Source organism: Mustelus asterias, chromosome 4 (genome assembly GCF_964213995.1).
Source record: "Mustelus asterias chromosome 4, sMusAst1.hap1.1, whole genome shotgun sequence".
NCBI classification, from domain to species: domain Eukaryota; kingdom Metazoa; phylum Chordata; class Chondrichthyes; order Carcharhiniformes; family Triakidae; genus Mustelus; species Mustelus asterias.
In genome coordinates this window covers 53,835,821-53,857,957 of record NC_135804.1, presented here as the reverse complement: position 1 = coordinate 53,857,957, position 22,137 = coordinate 53,835,821, and the positions used below count along the sequence as shown (strand labels likewise).

General features: G+C 40.9%; 1 protein-coding gene across 1 annotated transcript in view; it reads left to right on the top strand.

Moving 5' to 3' along the window:
- The window catches only part of fa2h (fatty acid 2-hydroxylase), a 117,959-nt gene that overhangs the window by 83,362 nt on the left and 12,460 nt on the right, over positions 1-22,137 (top strand). The window contains exons 2-3 of the mRNA XM_078211043.1: positions 10,256-10,336; positions 13,911-14,053. Of these exons, the coding sequence (XP_078067169.1) occupies positions 10,256-10,336; positions 13,911-14,053 (224 nt within the window). The remainder of the gene's footprint in view (positions 1-10,255; positions 10,337-13,910; positions 14,054-22,137) is intronic.

Sequence of the window (22,137 nt, the reverse complement as noted above, 5' to 3'; positions counted from 1 at the left end):
AAGCTTTGACTGACAGATGATGTCTGACACAAAAGTAAAGTTTTAAAAAATAGGCACCTTAGTTGAAGAATCAAAAAGCCCAGGCTCCGATTTCACCAGAGATCAGCATGATATGGATTTGGTATTGGAAGATGCATGAAACAAATATCCTAGATGTACTAAATAAAACTTACTGCAATTTTCCTTTTCTTAATTTAATTTAAAATAACCTGTAACCCAAATGTGGAAAGTTAGCCTGGTAATTGTGTCTGGGTAGCAGGAAATGAATAAAATACTTAACGGAACTCTACAGCACAGAAGGGGACCATTGGTCCATTGTGTCTGCATCAACTCTCCAACAGAGCATCTTACTCGGGGCCCTATCCGTGTGACCCACATGATTACTCTGCTAATCCCCCTCGTTTACACACCTTGGGCCACTAAGGGGCAATTTAACATGGCCAATCCACCTAACTTGCATATCTTTACACTGTGGAAGGAAACCGGAGCACCCAGAGGACATGGGGAGAACATGCAAGCTCCACGCAGAACAGTCACCCAAGGCTGGAATCAAACCCAGCTCCCTGGGGCTGTGAGGCAGGAGTGCTGATCACTGTATCACTGTGCTGCCTTTCAGAGGTAAGGATGCTACCTACCGTGCAACAAGCACCCAGTCATCTCTGATATAATCCAGTGCCAAATCTACACCATGCTGATCTCACTTGGACTTGAATGAAGGCACACTCATGACATGGCCAAACAGGTTGATTAACAATCTGAAAATCTTTCCAAAACGCTTGTGGCAAGATGTAAGAGTGGAGAGTGTCCTGGTCAGCTTGAACCTGCAGAAGGCAATAGCAAATCACTGCAGCACCTTGCCAAATATAACCATGACCCAACACATGGATGTCCATGGTCACCAACTTGAAGAGAGCGAAAGAACCTGAGGCATCTAGGAACCTTGATATTTGCACAGTGTCTTTGAGGACCTCTGTCTATGTTAGGGTTGGCAGCAAATTAATTACTTCTGTAATCACCAAAATTGTGTTCAATTGGTTGTGATTTTTAAAATAAAACGTGAAGTTCTGGGAGCAGTATAGCAAGGAGTTGTTCAGCTAACCCAACCCATGGCATTGGACAGATACCAATATAGGAGAGATTGGAACCTTGAAAGGAAGCTTCTGAGGAATTATCTTGGATGCATAAAGTTCCTAACATGGAATTACGCTTTAAATGAAATTGTTAGTGAAATGGTGGCTGAGTATTAATATCAGGAAATGTCTCAATGGTCAGTGTGTGGAACATAAGAGTAGGTAGAAACCTTGTGATTGTCTAAGAAATGAATCAAAATTAGGCCAGGCAGAGAATGTTTCTGAATTTGGGTGGACCAAATGGCTTTTACCATCGGTAAGGTTTATTTTAAGAAATTATTTTATTTTAATAAATTATTTAATTAAATTATTTTACTTTAACAAGTGTTATTCTGGGAAGTTGTGATGTTGTTCTGGGTCTAGCAAGTGCCGCACGTGAGATGGAAAGTTGATCACACCTGTAAACTGGAGCATTTTCCTCCCCCATGATCAATGAATAAGTTTTGTGGTACAGCGATTTGATATAGGAGTAATCTGGGATTGTAATGTATTGCTATATTGTAATATATAATCCTATAATTACAAACCTGGCTGAATATGGGACTGAGTTGAACAAGTCTGGAGAATTGTGTTTACCAGTGAATCCTGTTTTGTTGACCTCTACACCACTGTAAAAGACATAAGAAATGAAAGTGAGCCTTCCTTTGACATTGGAACTTTTTGGGGGTACAGTTACTAAGGGAAATCCAGTTGAGAATAACTTGGTGTATAAATAATCTTATTGACGTGAATCAAATTCTTCAATTTGATCTGACACTTGATCAATCTAAGTTGGCTAGAATTTAATGTTGTTTAATCATGGATTATGTTTTTTGCTCCATTCAATTTTTTAAGTAAGCTTCTAGAAGTGGCAACACCTTAACATTAACCTTGATGTTCACTTTATTTGAAGTCTTGAGGTCTTTGTAATTTGTCAGGTTTACAAAAATACGACTGATTCTCTTAAACCAGAACCCTGTACAGTTGTAGAATACAGGCAAAGATGACTTGGCTTTGTGTACAGATGAGATGGATACATAAAGTAATTGATTTTTGAAAGGTATCTTATAAAATTGAAATCTTTATACAGTGCTTACCTCTTTTGCCATGGATGGCCAATATTATCTTGCCTCCTTGCATGCTTTAGATATAAAAAATTGCAGAATGTTTAGAATTTCAGTGAAAGCTATAACTTCAATAGAAAGGTATAAATTCAATCTGAACACCATGGATTGTTGGAGAGACTTGCATTCCATGGTGCACCTATTTCACAGGAGAAATGTATGCTGACTTCTAACAACTTCAATGTGAGTTATCCAGTAATGGTTTGTATATATAATCTCATATCTCTAATGTAAAGAATACTTTATCTTACTCATGCCCCTGCCAGGTGTTCCATTTCTAGGTTAGATTTTCTGATTCCCATTTTTGGAACAGAGCTACCTACCAACCTCACTTCCCAAAACAATACTTTATTCATAAAAATTGAGTGTGTTACGCGACTGTTTAATGGTGATGTTATATAGATGGTGAACTGAATCAGTTTCTTGCAACAAAAACAGAAAATGCTGGAATGTCTCAGCAGCTCTGACAGCATCTGTGGGGAGAGAGTAGAGCTGACGAAGGGTCATTTCCCTTCTGACAAAGGGTCATCCAGACTCAAAACATTGGCTCTATTCTCTCTCCGCAGATGCTGTCAGACCTGCTGAGATTTTCCAGCATTTTCTGTTTTTGTTTCAGATTCCAGCATCCGCAGTATTTTGCTTTTATCAATTTCTTGCAATACTGCATGTTATGCAATGCATCTATAACGACAGTTAATGTATGGCCTACCCATTATAAAACATTCAGCCCAGGAGTTTTCAGTTTCCAGCCTCTGGATGTACAATGGCTGAAGGGACTTTGCCTACAGTGCATTTATGGCAACTGCCCCAAGCTTTAGTCTGTCTCTCACCAGTGTTTGTGTTGGGAGCAAAAGTGCTTGAAAGCTAAGCTCTGAATATTGCTCTGAAAGCTATTAAAACTAAATAAATGCATGTCCTTCAAAGGACAAGGTCCTAGCAATGATATAAGATGTGTGTGGTTTTCTACGCAAAGCATATTAGCAGAGATTATAATGGTGACAGTGTACTGAATGTTCAAAACTTCATATACACAATGCATGTTTTAAGTTACTATTGAAGTGGGAGCAATGATGCACTATTCCTAGTTCTAGGATATACAGACTTCTGATATTGCAGTTTGGCTATTCTGTCTCGCTTGCAGAGGTTAGCTGTTTAAGACCAAGTATTGTCATACGGCATTGACAATATTGCAGTGAAAGATTGGCGCATTCAGAGTTTATGAAAGAAAAGAATCGCTACTTCGATGATACTGTTCACTCAGTTGTTCCCTAACTGAGCAAAGGAATTCATTCTTTGGGGATTGTTGATTTAAATTGCTTTTATTGCCCGTCATTTGAAGGTGGTGGGCACCACCTTGAATGCCTGCAGCCTGCCCTATGAAGTTTTCTATAATGCTATTAGGTAGGAAGTTTCAGAATTTTGATCCACTGACAATGAAAGAATAATGAAAAATATCCAAGTCAGGATGGAGGAAGCTGGAGTTAATGGTGTCCTAATGCGCTCTATGCTCTTATTCTTTGGTGTTAGAAGTCATAGGAGTAGTTGTCCAAGAAGTCTTGCCAATTGCCAATATTGGTGGTACACTGCAGCCATGATAAGCCAGTGATGGAGGGAATAGATTTTTGAGCTATTGGATGGGCTATCAATCATCGAGTAGACTTCTTTGCTCTGGGTGGTGTCAAGCTATCTGTATTGGAACTATATCCAGGTAAGTGGTGAGTATTCCATCACACCACTGACTTGGGCCTTGTTCAAGGTGGAAAGTTTTAGGAAGGTGGGGCAGTTGTCGCAGAATGCACAACTTTTTGTCCTGTAAACATAACAGCATTTATGTGACATCTCAAGTTGAGTGCTGGTTTCTTAAGTCAAATAATTTTCTGATTTATACAAAGAACAAAGCAAAATACAGCACAGGAACAAGCCCTTCGGCTCTCCAAGCCCATGCCGATTGTGATGCCCCAACCTTATAAATAAAACCTTCTGCCCTTGGTCTGAATCCCTCTATTCCCTCCCTATTCATTATCTACTGACATTATCTAGTTTGCCCTGAGGTGGCCATATATCCTGATGAGCAGCTTCAACACTACTCGGATGTAATGAACACTACTAAATGTGAAGAGCTTCTTTGGTTTTGAATTCCTTTTTTATAAAGTATGCTTGCATGCATTTTCATTACTGGTTACAGCTCTTGGTTCATTGAGCTGATAAATGATTGCTATCCAACCTAAATCCATATATTTTTCAGTTAAACCTGGTCAGTTTAATTATTGAAAAGTGTGGACTAAAATTGTAGCGAAATTGCAATATGTGCACTCTTTTTCACAACTGAATCAAGATGACTTTTCCCATTAGTGAACCCAAATCCAGTTGATTACCGTCGCCCTCTTAAGCTTTCATGTGCATCTCCTATTCCACCTCCCTACGCCAAACAACTGTTGCACCATTTAGAAGTTGTCCCAGTATTGGGACCTTCCTTTACTGATTCTCAGTACTGTAGTTGGTTCAGGAATGTTAAACGGTGAGCCCACATATCACTGGATATCCTCAGGCTCCAAGCAGTAGTGCAGGAAGAGTCCCCAAATGAGACACCACCTATTGGGTGGGAGTGGGGAAGAGAACATATTGCAAACTGCTTCCTTACAGTGAGAACTTGGGTTTGGTGAAGACCCAAGTCAACAGTGTGATGGAATTCTCGCCATTTATCTGGATCTTTAAAATAATAATTGAACTTGCAAAGCCTGCTTACTCATGTTCCAAACCTATTTCTAGCAGGGGCAATATAGAAATATGGAACTCACTAAATCACCATTTTTAAGATGGGGAGCAGCTTTAGTATCAATTGATATCATAGGCCTTTTGTCAGGCTTGGTATGTTAATGAGATATTTCTATTTTCTAGGCATACAAATGTGAGCTAGTGAGCATCAGCTTGTGCCTGTTTCCAATGTGGTAAACACTGGTGCTTGGTGACGGTCGGGATCATATCAAATGTCATAAAGCTTGGTTTGTAGCAACAGGTTGAGTTGCCAAAACATAACTTCATATTTTGTTTCAGAACTGACCTGTTACACACACTACATTTGACCAGATGTATAAGCTTTTGTATTTGCTTTATTTCTCATCCTTAATCTCTGTTGCCAAGACAACTAGTGGAAGGTCTATATTAAAGGTTTTGCAAGTGCTGCTAATTATCTGGCCCAGTGGTGCCATGAGGAGATTGGGAACTATGGATGCAAGTCCATGTCCTGTTACTCGTGCAGTGTGGTTGTCCATTCTGCACCAGATTTAAGCCACTCTCAATCTCTTCAAATCTGCAGACAAGAGACTTGGCCTATCCTTGAATGTTGCCAAAACAAAACTGATGTCAACCCTGGTCAGCCAAATATTCCACCTACACGTTGAAGGAGAGATTCTGGAATACGTTGAGCACTCCCCATCCTTCTTTCCTGTCAACTCCTGTTTTCTCAGCTCTCAAATAGCCAATGTTCCAGTGGGAGGGACGAAGAAATGTGTACAAAGATGTGCTGAGCTCCTCTGGAAGAGTAGCAGAGAAGCAGCATTAACATTGATGCCACCAATCATTCAAAATGGCAACAACTTGTCCAAGTTGCTTTGAGTCACAATGAGTTAATGATGAGGCAGAACAGCAGCAGAGGAGGAAAGAAAGCAAATCCTGCATTCCGGATTCCACTACCTCATGGGACTTCCTGCCCCTGGCTGCTCAAAGATCTGTGATTGAGAAGCAGCCTGCCCAGTCAAGTGAAGACCCATGGCAGAAACTCTCAGCCCTGAGCAGTCATGCTGGAGTCGACGGACAAGCTTGTTAAAGTGCCTGTGTACTGTACCAAGATAGGACAACTCAGCCCCTCGAGCCTGTTCTGTTCAACTGGGTCATGTTTGATCTATAACTCCACCTTCTCTCCTTGATCCCATAACCCTTGGCACATTTTCCTAATTAAAAATATTATTTGACGCATTGTCCAATAGAGGCAGTTTTTCCAAATGCCAGGGCTGGACTGTGGAACTCACTGAAGCAAACACATTGGTGTTGCTTTGATTTCTTTTCATATAGAGCAAAGGTTTTCCTCCTGTTGGGGAGATTAGAGGGCAATGGGAAAAAATTGGTAAAGGTGTTGAATACATAATTTTATAATCGGGGTGTTGAATCCTTGTTCAAGGTGCTAATTAAAATGCTGGGGTAGGATATTCTGATTGAACAGCAAGTTGAATTTCAGATAGAACTTCTTTGTTTTGTCCCTTCAGTAAAAATCAATTTTTATCCATTTTGAGGAGTGTTCCTTTTGGCTTCTCATAACTTTTAGCAAGACCTTTTTTAATTTTTATAGTACAGAACCAGTCTAGTACTTAAATGTATGCCTGAACTTAAATCCTGCTATCATTCAAAGATGGCATTTTCCTTCAAAGAAGAGGTATTAATTTGTGGTGTTTGGTTACCTCTTGCGGTGAATCAGAAGAACATTGCTAGCTCTTGTGCTTTATATTTGGTAGATCTGCCAGATTTCATTCGAAACAGCTCTTCTGCAATATTCTTACATCGTCGTGGCCATTTGTTAGCAAAATAGTTTGCTGTCTTGACTGAAGTTTGGATTTTGCCTGTGAAATGTTGTTCCTAGCCATGTTATCTGCAGACTAAATCCTATCGATACTTATTCTGCAACCTGGTCAGTTGGGATCCGTTGGATAATACAGGAGATGCCCGAGTCTGCGTGGGCTTCCTCCCACAGTCCAAAGAATAGCGGGTTAGGTGGATTGGCCATGCTAAATTGTCCCTTGGTGTCAGGGGGCTAGCTAAGGTAAATGTATGGGGTTTTGGGGATAGGGTCTGTGGTGTGGGATTGTGGTCGGTACAGACTCGAGGGGCTGAATGACCTCCTTCTGCACTGTTTGATTCTATGAAAGAAGCAGCTCATCTGTCTATGATACAGAACATACTCAGTTAAGTAACATAACACACACGTGCACCTGATGTAACTCCATTGACTATAGGTGATTTTAATGCTCTCTTGGAAGAAAGCTTGCAGAAACTAGTATGTAAACTGCCAAGTTTCCCCCCTGCATCACTTGAAGGCCAATTTGAATGCTAAAAATCTGCACTGGGTCTTTTTTTTGTAAAGAGTCTGGCTCTATCAACAGAGCTGCTTGACAGAGGAAAAAAGTTAATTTGAGATTTCTGAGAATCAGAGTGGGTCTGAGTGGGACAAGTTTGATCAAGGAAGCCTAGAAATTGGCAGCTGAGGCAGTCCTGTATTTCAATGGTCATGTGATTCCACTCTTGCACCTAATCAAAAGTACATTGTTGTAAATAACTTGATTGTGTTTCTGGGTCTGAAGAAGGCCTTCTGACTGCTAATTAGACCTGTAAAATGTGAGTCCCTTTGAAGCAGAGAGAGGCTGGTATATTATTCTTTAATTCTGAGGAATGTTCACAATTGCATAATAATTTGTAGCCTGAGCAGAATGGGATCTGGTATCCAGCTAATTATCTAAGACCTGTGGCATTCCTTATCTTCCAATTTTCTAGAAGATAAACTTGGTTCTATCACTGGTGTTCTGACCTTGCAACAGAATGTGATATTTTGCATGTGCATAAGCAGAGTTTTTCTTTGGTTTTCCGTACCTCCCCAAATAAATAATGGAATGATTCTTAACAGATTACTGTGTTCTATAATCTGCTTGGCAGAAGCTGTATATAAAGGCTGGAGAGTGTAGTTGTGTTTCATTTTCTGAAGCTTCAGTTTGCTTAGTTGCTGATTTCGACACTGTTAGGGATGGTGCCTTTTTTCCAAGGCATTTATGTACTGTAGTACAAAATTGTCTTGGTTTCTTGTTCTGCTTTTCATAACTAAGACAGCTTAACAGCTTGCTCAGCTGTTAGACTTCGCCAAGTATTGAAATTTATAATTATATTTACCGAATGGCATTTAATCTCTGTTTCGAAGGAAGTTGAGGCTTGTTTCACATTCATGGCAGTTTGTCTGTTTTACTGATTTCTGTCTTTATCTACTCTTGAAATCAGATTATTGCAAAAAGGGTTCTTTTTATTCGACTTGCTGCTCTGAGAGCTGGAGTGCTGGAATTGTGTGGCTGGTGCACCATTTGTGTAATCCTGCATTGACTCTGGCGTGGGATTTTGTGGCATTTGAATCTGAGGATGGCCACACATTCTTCTAGCAGGAGGTGCAGGCGTGCAACAGCAATAGAATAAGAAGATTTATATTTCTGCCTCTCCTCTGGAAAGTGACAGGTGCCAATAGAACTGCATCTCAACATGAAATCAATGCCTTAAGGAGGGGAGAAAATTGCATGCCGGAAGCGTAACATTATTCCAACTTAATCAGGCTGCTCCCAGTTCAAGGATGTTAGATGTTGCAGATTTTGTTTGTGTTCACTGGATTCACTAAGGGAAATGCATTCGTTATTAAGGTCAGCGTTTTCACTTTTTGTTTCCTGTTTAAAGACGCTGGTTCATCTTGAATGGTGCCTTTCTTTACTGGCCTATGAAACAATCCCATCAAAACACTTCATACAGTATTACTTTGTCCAGGCTTCATTCAATAGTAATAGCATCAAGTTGCAGGACTCTGAGCTCTATGGGCTAGCCATTCCCAGGGGAGGTGATGCGTAATGGTATTATCGCTAGTCTATTAATCCAGAAACTCAGCTAATGTTCTGGGGACCCTGAGTTTGAATCCCGCCACGGCAGATGGTGGAATTTGAATTCCAACAATAAAAAACCTGTAGTTAAGAATCTACTGATGACCATGAAACCATTGTCGGAAAAACCCATCTGGTTCACGAATGTAATTTAGGGAAGGAAATCTGCCGTCCTTCCCCGGTCTGGCCTACATGTGACTCCAGAGCCACAGCAATGTAGTTGACTTTCAACTGCCCCTTCAAGGGCAACTAGGGATTGGTGATGAATGCTGGCCGGCCAGCCAGCAACGCCCATGTCCCGCAAATGAATAAAGAAAAAACACCAAAATAAACTTGGTAAAAGACATGCTTTGGTCTGCCCAAACCTTGCTGGTCTTCCAGTGCCAAGATCTGAATCATAGAATCCCTACAGTGTAGAAGGAGGCCATTCGTCCCATCGAGCCTGCACTGACGACAATACCACCCAGGCCCTATCCCCGTAATCCCATTTATTTGCCCTGCTAATCCCCCTGACAATGGGCAATTTATCATAGCCAATCAAACTAACCCGCACATCTTTGGACTGTGGGAGGGAACTGGAGCACCCGGAGGAAACCCACGCAGACACAGGGAGAACATGCAAACTCCACACTGTCAGTCACCCAAGGCTAGAATTGAACCCGGGTCTCTGGCACTATGAAGCAGCAGTGCTAACCACTGTGCCACCTCTATGATTCTATGATCTGAGTATTGCAAACTGTCACACTGCAGAGGTCATACTAAGGCTTAGAACAACCACAGCAAAGGTCTTTTGGGGAAAGGCCACAGGCCAATCTAATGCACTCTTGCCATTGTATATGGAGGGGCTAGGGACTGTGTAAAAACCCCTGGGGCTGTATATTTTGCATGAAATGAATGTTATTGATATAATCAAGTAGTGCGCACTTAACCCATCCCCGAGTGCCACATACTGTATTGAAAGAAACCGATCTGTTCTACACTTTATACAAGTTAAAATTTAAAATTACCACAATGTACCTTTTACAAATTTTGTGAATAAAGTATACTTGGAGAAAAAATGTAATATATCAGAACGCTCGGGTACAATTTGAGCACTTTGTGCAAATACTCATTCATTTAGGTCAAAGTAACTTGATGGACCATTAGTTCTGTTAGGCTGACATTTCTTTTTCTCATTTTCTCCCTCCTGTGCTGACCTTGGAATGAAAATAATTAAATTGCAAATCATGAGTGAGGTTGAGTTTTTACTATTGTACAAACGAGTGATTCGCTGTACCGCATGGTTGGTTTTTTTAAAATCTGCTTTGACGCTGGATTATGACCAATTGGCTCTCTTTAAATTCCACAGGCTGTTCGGGAACGGAGTGCAGCCAATCGGGGATCGAGTTCGGTGATGGATGCCAGATGCAAGTCGGTGGATCCAGATCATGTAAGGGGCTTGTTAAAGCTGGAGCCAGTCAATCCTTTGCGCAGAGTAACTTTGCTCTTCTGTGGAGTGTTTTACTTTAAAACTCCCTCTAATCATTCAGCTGATAGGTGTACAGAGGAATCCAAATTTAATGGGGATGGGTGAGTAATTGGAGATGTGAAATCTTTAAAACCCAATGTATTATAGCATATTGTTTGGAACCAATCTGGTTTTTCCCATTTACTGCATATTAATTTTTGAATGGTGTTAAGGAGGAATGTAAATATAAGATCAGGTCAATATTAACCTCAACTACATATAGTACTTTTTCTATTTTAAAAAAACTTCAAAGTATTACCAATTCTGGGAAAATAATGCTTTGACTCTTTTTCCTGGAGCTCACTCGCCAACACTCCACACCTTTGCTCTGTGCTTTCACTCTCTATTTGAAGAAGACACATTTTCTCTTGATTAGATTTTAAAGTTTCTTTAATCAGAAAATGCATCTTTTTAACAAGGAGAATTTCCAAATTTGGAGAATTCTGCCTGTCTCATTATCTCCACAAAATAAATTCTACTTTTGAAGTTTCTCCTCTAAATCTGTGATTGAAATCCTGGTGGCGAGGTGATAGTGGTTAGCACTGCTGCCTCATAGCACCAGGAACCTGGATTCAATTGCGGCCTTGGGTGACTGTGTGGAGTTTGCACATTCTCCCAGTGTCTGCGTGGGTTTCCTCTGCATGTTCTGGTTTCCTCCCACTCTCCATAGATGTGCGGGGTTAGATGGATTGGCCATGGTAAATGCACAGGGTTGTGGGCATGGAGTGGAGGGTCTGGGTGGGATGCTCTTTCAGGGATCCTGTGCAGGCTGAATGACCTCTTTTTGCACTGAAGGGTTTCCATGGATTCTACTACAACTCCTCTACATCTGTGGTTGGAATACCACATTAATCTCCCAGTTCCATGTTACTGCTGAGAATTACTGAAGATGTATTCTTATGCAGGTAGATTTTTCTGTAGGACTGGAAATCTATACGTAATGTCCCAAGCTCGCAATAAACATCTATGGTTTTCACAGGCTTGTAACTTTAGTTGCAGCTTGATCTGTTCTTTAATTACCTCTATTTCTGCGTGTTTTTAGTCTTTCTAATTTACTAGTTTCCTTAATTACTAATATCCTTAACCTGGAGCTCTCCTTTTCAACTCGAGTGAAGAAATTTGATTCACTATTGCCACATGTATTAGTATACATTGAAAAATATTTTTTGTGTCTGTTATACAGACAAAGCATACCGTACATAGAGAAGGAAAGGGGAGAGTGCAGAATGTAGTGTTACAGTCATAGCTAGGGTGTAGAGAAGATTGAATTAAAACATTATTAGAGATTTTTTAAGAAGTTAGAATGAAGTTTTAGAAGCATAGAACGAGAGTAAAAGATAGAATTAGAAGGTATGCTGGGCACAGCTTGCAAGAAGTTGCCACGCTCCAGCGCCATTTTGGAAAAATGTGATCTTATGGTTGGGGTATGAAGTTTTTAATCTTGGATATTTGTTTAATTGCACTACTGATCAATTCCTGAGTGATCTATTGAAATATTGGTGACTTTTTTTGTAGCACCCAAGTATTTTTATTTGCACTATATATTTGCACCTTTCAACAACCCTTGTGTTGAATGTTCACCTGCACGATACCAGTAAACCATCCATTGGGGTTCGCTGATTTTTCACAGCTACCAGAGGACCAAAGTTAATCTTGGTGCTCCTGGTTTAGGAAGGGTAAAGCTAGCCAGAGCTTGCAGTTCCTGATCAGTGTGGCCCTGTTTGTATGGATGTTTGATCAGGACAGAATCCAACCTGCTTGTGATGCTTAGACACATTACATCTGAATAATGGTTAGGCTGGTTATGGAGTTTTGTAATTCCTGGAGAACAAAAGCCAAAAGAGCAAAACTGAGATTGGAGTAGAGAGAAAATTATACAGATATTGCACGTGTGTTTTTAAAACCAAATAAGAGGGGAGAGTTGATTTTTAAAATGCTACATATGATTTTTTAAAAATGTAACCTACATTTCTGTTGCAGTCTTTTACATAGAAAAAGAAAACAAAATAGCTGAAAATTCAACATTGCCTAGTGTTATACTTGGGACTAGTGTTCGACCTGGCTCTAAGTAATTTAAAATTTGCTGCTCCATGTCAGTCTCTTTCTTAACACCCTTATGTTTCTTTTTCTCTTGGGGGGAGAGAGAAAACCATCCTGCTTCTCAATAGCCATCAGGGTGGGTTTTGCTGAAGTGTTGGAATGTGTGCCGTGGGACAACTTGCCATTCAATTTGTCCATCGTGTGGAAATTCCAACCTTTTCCCCTGAAGGCAGGGCTAAGGTCTTGTGTTGCACCCTGGAATGTTAACACTTGCCAGATTATTTAGTGTGTTGACCATGCACTAGCTGTGTTTTCCAGGATTATTTTCTTTATTCTGGACAGGCAAACCTGTCTTGTTAGCTGTCAAGTGTTACTTGTGCACCTTTTTAATCAGCTAATGGTAACTCTGGATTTCACTTGTTCACTTGCCATGTTGTGTGATTCTGCTACTGTGATCTGCAACTCCTGTGATCTCCTTCTGATGTGCTGAGTTCATTGAGAGAACCAATTTGCAGAAATACATTTGGCTTGTGGTGCACAGAGTAACTTGCTGTACTCAGCCAAATGTCTCCTGGAATTTTTTTTTGCTTCAGCAGATCTCTTTCCGGAAGTGTTCATTTTGATTCCCATGTTTATAGGGAAAGGCTAGAGTTGAAGTGTAATCTTTGTAAAGGCAAGTGAGCTTTATCATTCCAGTATATGTTAGCTTTTTAGGATGCTCTCAATCCTTCATTTCAACGCAGATTCAATGACCAGAAATTCTAGAGACGTCTCATTAATACATTTTAATGAATAAATCCATTTTATGCAATCTATTACATACCAGTCTTATCTCCAGTGTTCAGAAACGCTGCTACGTTTGTTCAGCCAATTATAAATTGATGGAACCAATAGGATTCAGTGAGTTCATTCAGTCAGTTTTGGTTCCTTGTTGCTATCCCAATAGTGTCTCCAAATTAGATTGCCTGATGACTGATACTTGCACATAGATGTACTGGACTCCTTATTCAGCATCCCAAAATCAAGAACACCTGCGTAGCAATTGGAATAAAACCCTCTGATTCTATTTTCCATATTTTATGTATTATAAATACATGCTAGGACCCAAAATCTGCCACACGTCCAGTCCCGGGCTTCCTAGATATATATTGGCCGGCAGCTGTATTTGGGGAGGCAAAAAGCTTCGATGAAACTGAAATTGTCAATGGGTTAACCTATTGATGGTACGCTTAAAACAAAAGTGACCTAAGATCATCAGTTTCACCTTCATTTGGGACAATGAATCTCTGGCACACGACAATTGCACAAACTTTCTTGTCAAAAATAGGAAGCAGAAATTGTTTTTTATTGCAAAACAAGGTTGATTTTAAAATTGACTCATGCAGCTGCTAATTTTGCATTTACAATGCTCAGCAGTGTGTTAACACAGTTCATCTCTCTGACTCTAATCCTCTAGGACTTGGTAGACTGGAAAAAACCACTGCTGTGGCAAGTTGGGCATTTGCGTGAGAAGTATGATGATTGGGTACATCAACCAGTAGATCGGCCTATCCGTCTCTTCTATTCCGATTTTGTTGAGGCCTGCTCAAAAACAGCTTGGTAAGCAATGAAGTAGTGGTGTACCTATATTTCATGAAATACAGTGTAATTTAACTGAAAGAGAGGTTTTGGATATCATTTTGGATTAAATATTTTATTCCAGGAAACTCGATCAACTTAGAAAACTGGGAATTACGTGTTCTGCTTTCTAGGATTTGGGCATCACTGGCAAAGCATTTGTTGTCCATCTCTCATTGCCCTTGAAGGTGGTTGTAGGCTGCCTTCTCAGGTTATTGCAGTCCATGTCCTTTAAACCCACAATTCTGACAGGAAGTTCCTAGATTTTGACCCATGATGGTCAAGGGACAGCAATTATCGCTCCAAGTCAGGATGGTGTGTGGGTTGGAGGGGAGCCCACAGGTGGTGCTGTTCCATATGTCTGCTGCCCTTGTCCTTCTGGGTGGCAGAGGATACAGGTTTGGAAGGTGCTATCAAAGGATGCTTGGCAAGTAGCTGCATCGTGTGTATGGTGCATCTTGCTGCCATTGCGTGCTTGTGGTGGAGGAAGTGAATGTTGACCCGCTGGTCAAGGGGGCTGGATGGTGTCATGCTTCAGGAGTGTTGTTTGATCTTCATTCATCCAGGCATGTGAGTATTCCATCACACTCCCGACCTGTCCCTTATAAATAATGGAGAGGCTTTGGGGAGTCGGGAGGTGATGGTGCATAATTCTCAGTCTCTGACTTGCTGTTGTAGCCACAGTATTTGTATGGTTGGTTCAGTTCTGTTTCTGATCAAAGGTAACTTCCAGGATGTTGCTAAAGAATGATTCTGTAATGGTAATACTATTGAATGTCATGGGGAGATGGTTAGATTATCTCTTCATGGAATTGGTCATTGTCTGGCACCCGTGTGATGTGAATGTTACTTGCCACTTATCAGCACAAGCCTGAATGTTGTCTAGGTCTTGCTATATATATGGGCATGGACTACTGCAGCATCTGACGAGTGCACAGTGCTGGTACCATTTGTGATTCGTCGGCGAACATCCCCCACTCCTGACCTTGTGGAGAAAAGGCCATTGATGAAACAGCGGAAGATAATTGGGACTCTACATATTACCGAGCGACCCTTTACTGATGATTTTCTCATATGATTCACTTCTGAGTGAAGAATATTCCCTCTGTTTCCATTAATTCCCCATATGTAAAATCTCACAAATTTATAGCACTTTGGGAAGCTATTCAGCCTTTGTGTTAATTTGTGATCAATCCAAAAATGATCTCCTTGGCTCTGATCTCTCTGGATAGCCCTGTATTTCCCACCATATTAGATGTGTACCGAATACAGTAATCTTCCCATTAAAGATGTCGTCGGCTCTGCTGGAACCATTGTGACTATTTTGGTTCTGCAGAAACTCAAATGGGAAATTGTTACGGTATGAGCTTTTGATTACTGAGTGCCCTGATTTGTGAAGAACTCTCAAACCACACAATGTAGCCAACTATTTTCTCATGATTAGCCATCAGTGGTGACATTTCTGGCTCATACCTCTAAGTACTAAGAAATGAATTTGGGATTTTTGTAATTGACTTTTCGCACAGAAATCAGATTCTTATGGAAGGTATTATAGTAACCGAATATTTTGTCTTATTCTCTTATAGCCTGTTGTCCTGTCGATTGGCCTATGGGTAATTGAACAATGATGGGTGTGTGTGTAATTTGTAATCAAAATCAGGAATGGTTAAGCCGTTGAAAAATTTCTTGTCCTGTTATTACATCTGAAGTGATTATGGGATTCTTCATAATAATTCCCCTCTAATTATTATTCACACATCTACAAGTTCCAATTGTATAATGCAATACGTTAATAGCACTATGAAACTATTATGGAAAGTGCCTGAGCGCACAGTCTGTACAGGATAATGGGAGGCTATGGATGAGCTCCTTGAAGCCAGATCTATTGGATCATCATGTAGAAAGACTTGTAAAAGTTTGCATTATTGTTGCTATACCTATTGATGCAATCCCAGAAATAGTCATCATAGAATAGAATCTAGATGGGTGGCACAGTGGTTAGCGCTGCTGCCTCACAGCGCCAGGGACCCGGGTTCAATTCCGACCTCGGGTCACTGTCTGTCTGTGTAGAGTTTGGATGTTCTCCCCGTGTCTGCATGGGTTTCCTCCCACAGTCCAAAGATGTGTGGGTTAGGTTGATTGGCCATGATAAATTGACCCTAGTGTCAGGGGATTAGCAGAGTAAATATGTGGGGTTACAGGAATAGGGCCTGGGTGGAATTGTGGTCAGTGCAGACTCAAGGGACTGAATGGCGGCCTCCTGCACTGTGTAGTGATTCATTCTAAAGCATTATGCTTTTAATTTTCTGCTGATCTTTGAACGCATTGCAATTTTTTTGCATTGTAATATGTACGTGGGCACCTTTTACTGAAGGTCTCTGTGTCATGCTCCTGCAATTTTTAAAGTGCTTTTCTTTAAAAATATTTCAATTTTGGACTACTGTGCACTGCGATGAAAGGTAGTATCTGGTAACTAATAAGTTAAAGTGCAAAGTCTGATTGCAAGGGTCATAGAAACCCTAACAAGTTATGGGCCAAATATTCATTTTAAAAATGGTGTGCAGCGCAGATGAGTCGTATTCTATCTAGTGTAGGCCTCATTGTCCAGTGTCATAAAGTTGGGTAAATGGCCTTTTACACTCCTATCCTTAATTGTATTTTTTAAATCTGGGAACTTGTGAACATACACATGAATTAGGAGCAGGAGTAGGCCATTGGCCTGTCCAGCTATTCAATAAGATTGTAGTTGATCTGATGTGGCTTCAATGCCACATTCCGCATACACCCAGTAAACATTGACTCCTTTGTTAGTCAATTTCTACATAGAAAATCATAGAAAATCATAGAAACCCTACAGTGCAGAAGGAGGCCATTTGGCCCATCGAGTCTGCACCGACCACAATCCCACCCAGGCCCTACCCCCACATATTTACCCGCTAATCCCTCTAACTACGCATCTCAGGTACAATTTGTAACCTGGCCAATCAACCTAACCCGCACATCTTTGGACTGTGGGAGGAAACCGGAGCACCCGGAGGAAACCCACGCAGACACGAGGAGAATGTGCAAACTCCACACAGACAGTGACCCGAGCCAGGAATCGAACCCAGGACCCTGGAGCTGTGAAGCAGCAGTGCTAACCACTGTGCTACCATGCCGCCCTTCTATCCTCCCAATTCCATTCGTCCAATCCCAACCCCTCAATCCCAATCCCATTCACCCAATCCAAAAACCTGCAATCCCAGTCACCCAATCCCATCCTCCCAATCCCAACCCCTCAGCCCCAACCTCTCAATCCCAACATCCCAATTCCATTCACCCAATCCCAACCTCTGAATCCCATTCACCCAATTCCAATCACCCAATTCTACCCTCCAAATCCCATCTACCTAATCCCAACTGTCCAATCCCAATCTTCAAATCCCATTTACCCAATTCCAACCCCTCAATCCCAATTGTCCAATCCCAACATCCCAATCCTATTCTCCCAATCCAATTATCCCAATCCCAACTGTCCAATCCCATTCTCCCAATCCCAACTGTCCAATCCCATTCTCCCAATCCCAACTGTCCAATCCCATTCTCCCAATCTCATTCTCCAATCCCAACATCCCAATCCCATTCATCCAATCCCAACCTCTGAATCTCAATCACCCAGTTCTACCCTCTGAATCCCATCTACTTAATCCCAACTGTCCAATCCCAATCTTCAAATCCCATTTACCCAATTCCAACCCCTCAATCCCATTCTCCCAATCCCAACTGTATAAACATCTGTCTTAAAATATTAATTTACTCTGCCTCCACTGCTCTCTGGGGAAGAGAGTTTAAAGATTCACTTTCCTCAGAGAAAACATTTCCCCTCATCTCTGTCTTAAATGGAAAACCGCTTATTTTAAACTGTCCCCTAGTTCTAGTCCCTCCCACGAAGGAAAGCAACTTTTCAACATCTCTCCAGTCAAGTCCCCTCGTGATCTTTTGTGTTTCAATAAAAGCATTTTTCAATCTTCTAAACTCCAATGGGTCCAGGCCCATAGCATGTCCAACCTTATAAGATAACCCCCAATCCCAGGTATCATTCAAGTGAACCTCCTTTGAACTAATTCTAAGGCATTTATATCCTTTCTTGAATAAGGAGACTAATGTAAACAGTACTCCAGATGTGGTCTCACCAGTCCCCTGTACAACTGTAGCAAAACATTTTTAGATTCTATTCCTTGCAATTAACACCACCATTCCATTTGCCCACTTAATCACTTGCTGCACCTGCACTCTACCTTTTCCTGATTCATATACCAGCACACCCAGATCCCTCTGTACCTCAAGTACTATCTCTCTCCATTTAAATAATATGCTACTTTTCTATTCTTCCAGCCAAAGTGGACAAGTTCACATTTTCCTACATTATACTCCATCTGCCAAAGTTTTGTTCACTCACAACCCATGTCCCTTTGCAGATTCCTTATGATCTATCTTTGTGTCACCAGCAAATTTAGCAACCATCTATTCGATCCCTTCATCCACATCATTGATACAAATTGTAATTACTTGTGATACCAGCACTGATTCAGTGGTCAGATTGCGCCAATCTGAGAGAGACCCGAGAATTCACCCAAAAAAACCAAAATCTCCTGACCAAAACACTTTTTATATTAGTGTAGTGAATGTCAGCAATGTAGTTCTTGTTTCCCACCCCAATCCTCCCCATTTTCAGATCTAATTTATCTGTTGAATCCTCAGAGTAGTAAATCTGACAATGGACTTAATTATTGTGAAAAATAATGAACCCAAAATGTGAATAAAACAGATTATCACTATTATCAGTTGATGGCATTTACTTGACTTAGTCTGAAGTGAATTCAATTTGGGATCCAAAAGCAACACTTATTGTTGTCAGAAGAGCTTCTCTCTGTTTTATTGATTGGCCAGGTTAAAAATTGCCCCTTAGAGTCCTGAGATGCGTAGGTTAGAGGGATTAGCGGGTAAATATGTGGGGGTAGGGCCTGGGTGGGATTGTGATCGGTGCAGACTCGATGGGCCGAATGGCCTCCTTCTGCACTGTAGGGTTTCTATGATTCTATGATTTCTATGATTATGCAATGCTGTTCCCCAGTGGTTAGGACACCATGAACATTTCAAAATAAACATTTGTAACAATTAATTGCTATTGAAGGAAATTAAAATTGACTTGAGTAAGGCAATAGTCCAGTAAATGAAACCAGTGGAAGTTCTATCATCCAAAAGTGAGAAGTATCAACAGTCATTGCTCTCTGAATATTGTAATCTTGGGCAATCTTGACCAGGTGGTGTCCCTTGTTATCTTGAGTTACATATTTGTTCATTTACATTCCTGTTGCTGGCATATATGAGCAGTCACATTCCACAACCCCACCTTGATGGAGATTTTTACACTTCAGTTGGATAATTTGAGGGTATTTTTTTCCAAATTATAATTTTGCTTTTCCAAAGCTGTTATTGCAGCCTCTGTTGAGGAATGGTTTACTTTTGTTTTCTAAGCATCAGCCATATATTCTGGAGGCCATTTGAGTGTTCTTGCCAGTTGATGACATTTGGTATTGGTTAACCAGGATCTTTCCTACTGAAGCATCCAACACTCATTTGCACCTTCATGATTTTCAGAAGCTTGGCCCAATCTGCGTTAATGGGGCCCCGTTACAGTGGGTTTGGTGCCTCCAGATGGGATTGGCGTTGCTGTTCCTAAGAAGCTTGCCTCCAAATTTGGGTCAGGAAAATGAGGGCCAATTTCAGAATGTTATATATTTTTTAAAAGTGGTTCCAAGTCATAATGCACAGAAGCTCAAGGTTTGAGAAGAGATGTCAATCTTGGTTCAGTCGTCAGAATGGTAAAATCCTATCAGTTTATTCAAGACTCCTAGGATAAATAACCGTCAATCTTCCCTTTTAATTCCCTTCCCACACATAGAGATATACTGGCATTTATATTATTCTGGTTTCACAGATATTAATTTTCATCATGGTTTGATCTACATTTGACCATAAGGTAGCGTCTCAATTTTTTCAGAATTCATTTTGATTTGAAAGAAATAATTGGCCAAGAATTTGCTTTCCGTAAGCTGCTTTCTAAAACAGTCACCTTCCTGCACACAACTTTTAGCACTTATAAAATGTTACGCATTTATTTGTGCAATCAAGAAAGCTTTTGACTAAACAGATCGCAATTGTTAGCTTGATGCTGGTTTATTGAGGGTCAGTTCGCTCAGTTGGCTGGTCAGCTAGTTTGGGATGCAACAGCACGGGTTCAATTCCCATACCGGTTGAGATTATTCATGAAGGCCCCGCCTTCTCAACCTTGCCCCTTGCCCGAGGTATAGTGATCCTCGGGTTAAATCGCCACTAGTCAACTCTTTCCCCCTTAAAAGGGACAGCAGCCTCTGGTCATCCGGGTATATGGCAACTTTACCAGAAACTATCCTTTGAATCCTAGGATTTTGTGTCCAAAATGGAGAATGTATGACTCTATGCTTTCTGTATGGCAGCAGTTGAGAGTAATTTGTGATGTTAAGCATGATGGTCCTAGGCCAGCAGCTTGAATTTGGAAAGAGCAGTTGTTTTCTCAATTACCAATTCTTGAACACGTGTAAGATTTAGCAAATTATTGGCCTCTTCAATCATATATAGGCATAACTATAGGGTTTGTGGCGGGAGATACAGGAAGGATATCAGAGGTAGGTTCTTTACCCAGAGAGTGGTTGGGGTGTAGAATGGACTGCCTGCAGTGATAGTGGAGTCAGACACTTTAGGAACATTTAAGCGGTTATTGGATAGGCACATGGAGCACACCAGGATGATAGGGAGTGGGATAGCTTGATCTTGGTTTCAGATAAAGCTCGGCACAACATCGTGGGCCGAAGGGCCTGTTCTGTGCTGCACTGTTCTATGTTCTCTATGTTCTATATTACATAAACGTTCAAAAACTCCCTTCAATCTATCACATGATGCAGTTTAAAATTTAGTTTCACTCTGTGCCTTGTATGGTAGGAATAACATCCAATTCAAATATAATTGGACAGATGTATAGCAGACATAATTCAACATGAGAAATGAATCGGATGAGGGTGTGAAGAATATTGAACTGTACAGAATCCTGGTCTGAAGAGAGTTAAAGGGGCAGGTATTTCAGAAAACTGCCAGCATTAATAAAAACAATAGCATCTCAGTCAACTTAAGAGATCTGCTTATGATGATCCAGTTTCTCATGCATCACCAACAGTTGACATAATGCTGAACACTGATAAAATGGCAGTGAAGGTATCTGGCTGCATTAATGGGAACTGAGCACAAATCAAATGAGGTTGTAATGTTTCTGCATGAGACATTGGTCAGATATCTGGAGCAGTGTCTACAATTCCGGCTATATAACCAGCAGAATAATATTTATTGCCTTGTGGGTGCAAGGATGAGCAGCAACCATGATTCTGGTTATCCAGTATGTAAACTGTGATGGTAAGTCAAAAAAGCGGAGTTAAATTTCTTTAAGAGATTTCAAAAAGCTATTAATGTTATGAAGGGGATTGACTGGTAATGATCAGAACTTTATAATAATTGATTCCAATGTGAATGTTGGGCTAGAAAGTCAGTAGCAAGGTGGTGAATTGGGCATAAACTTTCAAATAAACTGAAAGTTGTAAATACTTAATGGTATCGTTAGGCTCTGGAGACAGCTGGATCTGAAGAGGGAGAAAGGACTGCAAGTTAATAGTAATACAGATATATAATCTTACAAAAGGTGGACAATTTCTAGACCTAAAGATCTCTGGGGGTGATTTTGAACCCATGCTTTCCGTCTGCGGAAATAGCAGCGCGTGCTCAAAATCCGGAGAAACTCAAAGTGCAACTCGCGCCAGTGAGTTTGAGTCCTGATCTTCCAGCTCCCTCACTGGCACAGTAATGTGAAATACGCCATGGGTCCCAGCAAGCTCATTTTTAATACCTTGGCATCTCATTCACGAGCACAGCGGCTCCGGCTGTGTGGTTGGAGGGTGGGTGGTTAGGGAGAAGTGCTTGACTCCAATTGGGGTTGGGGA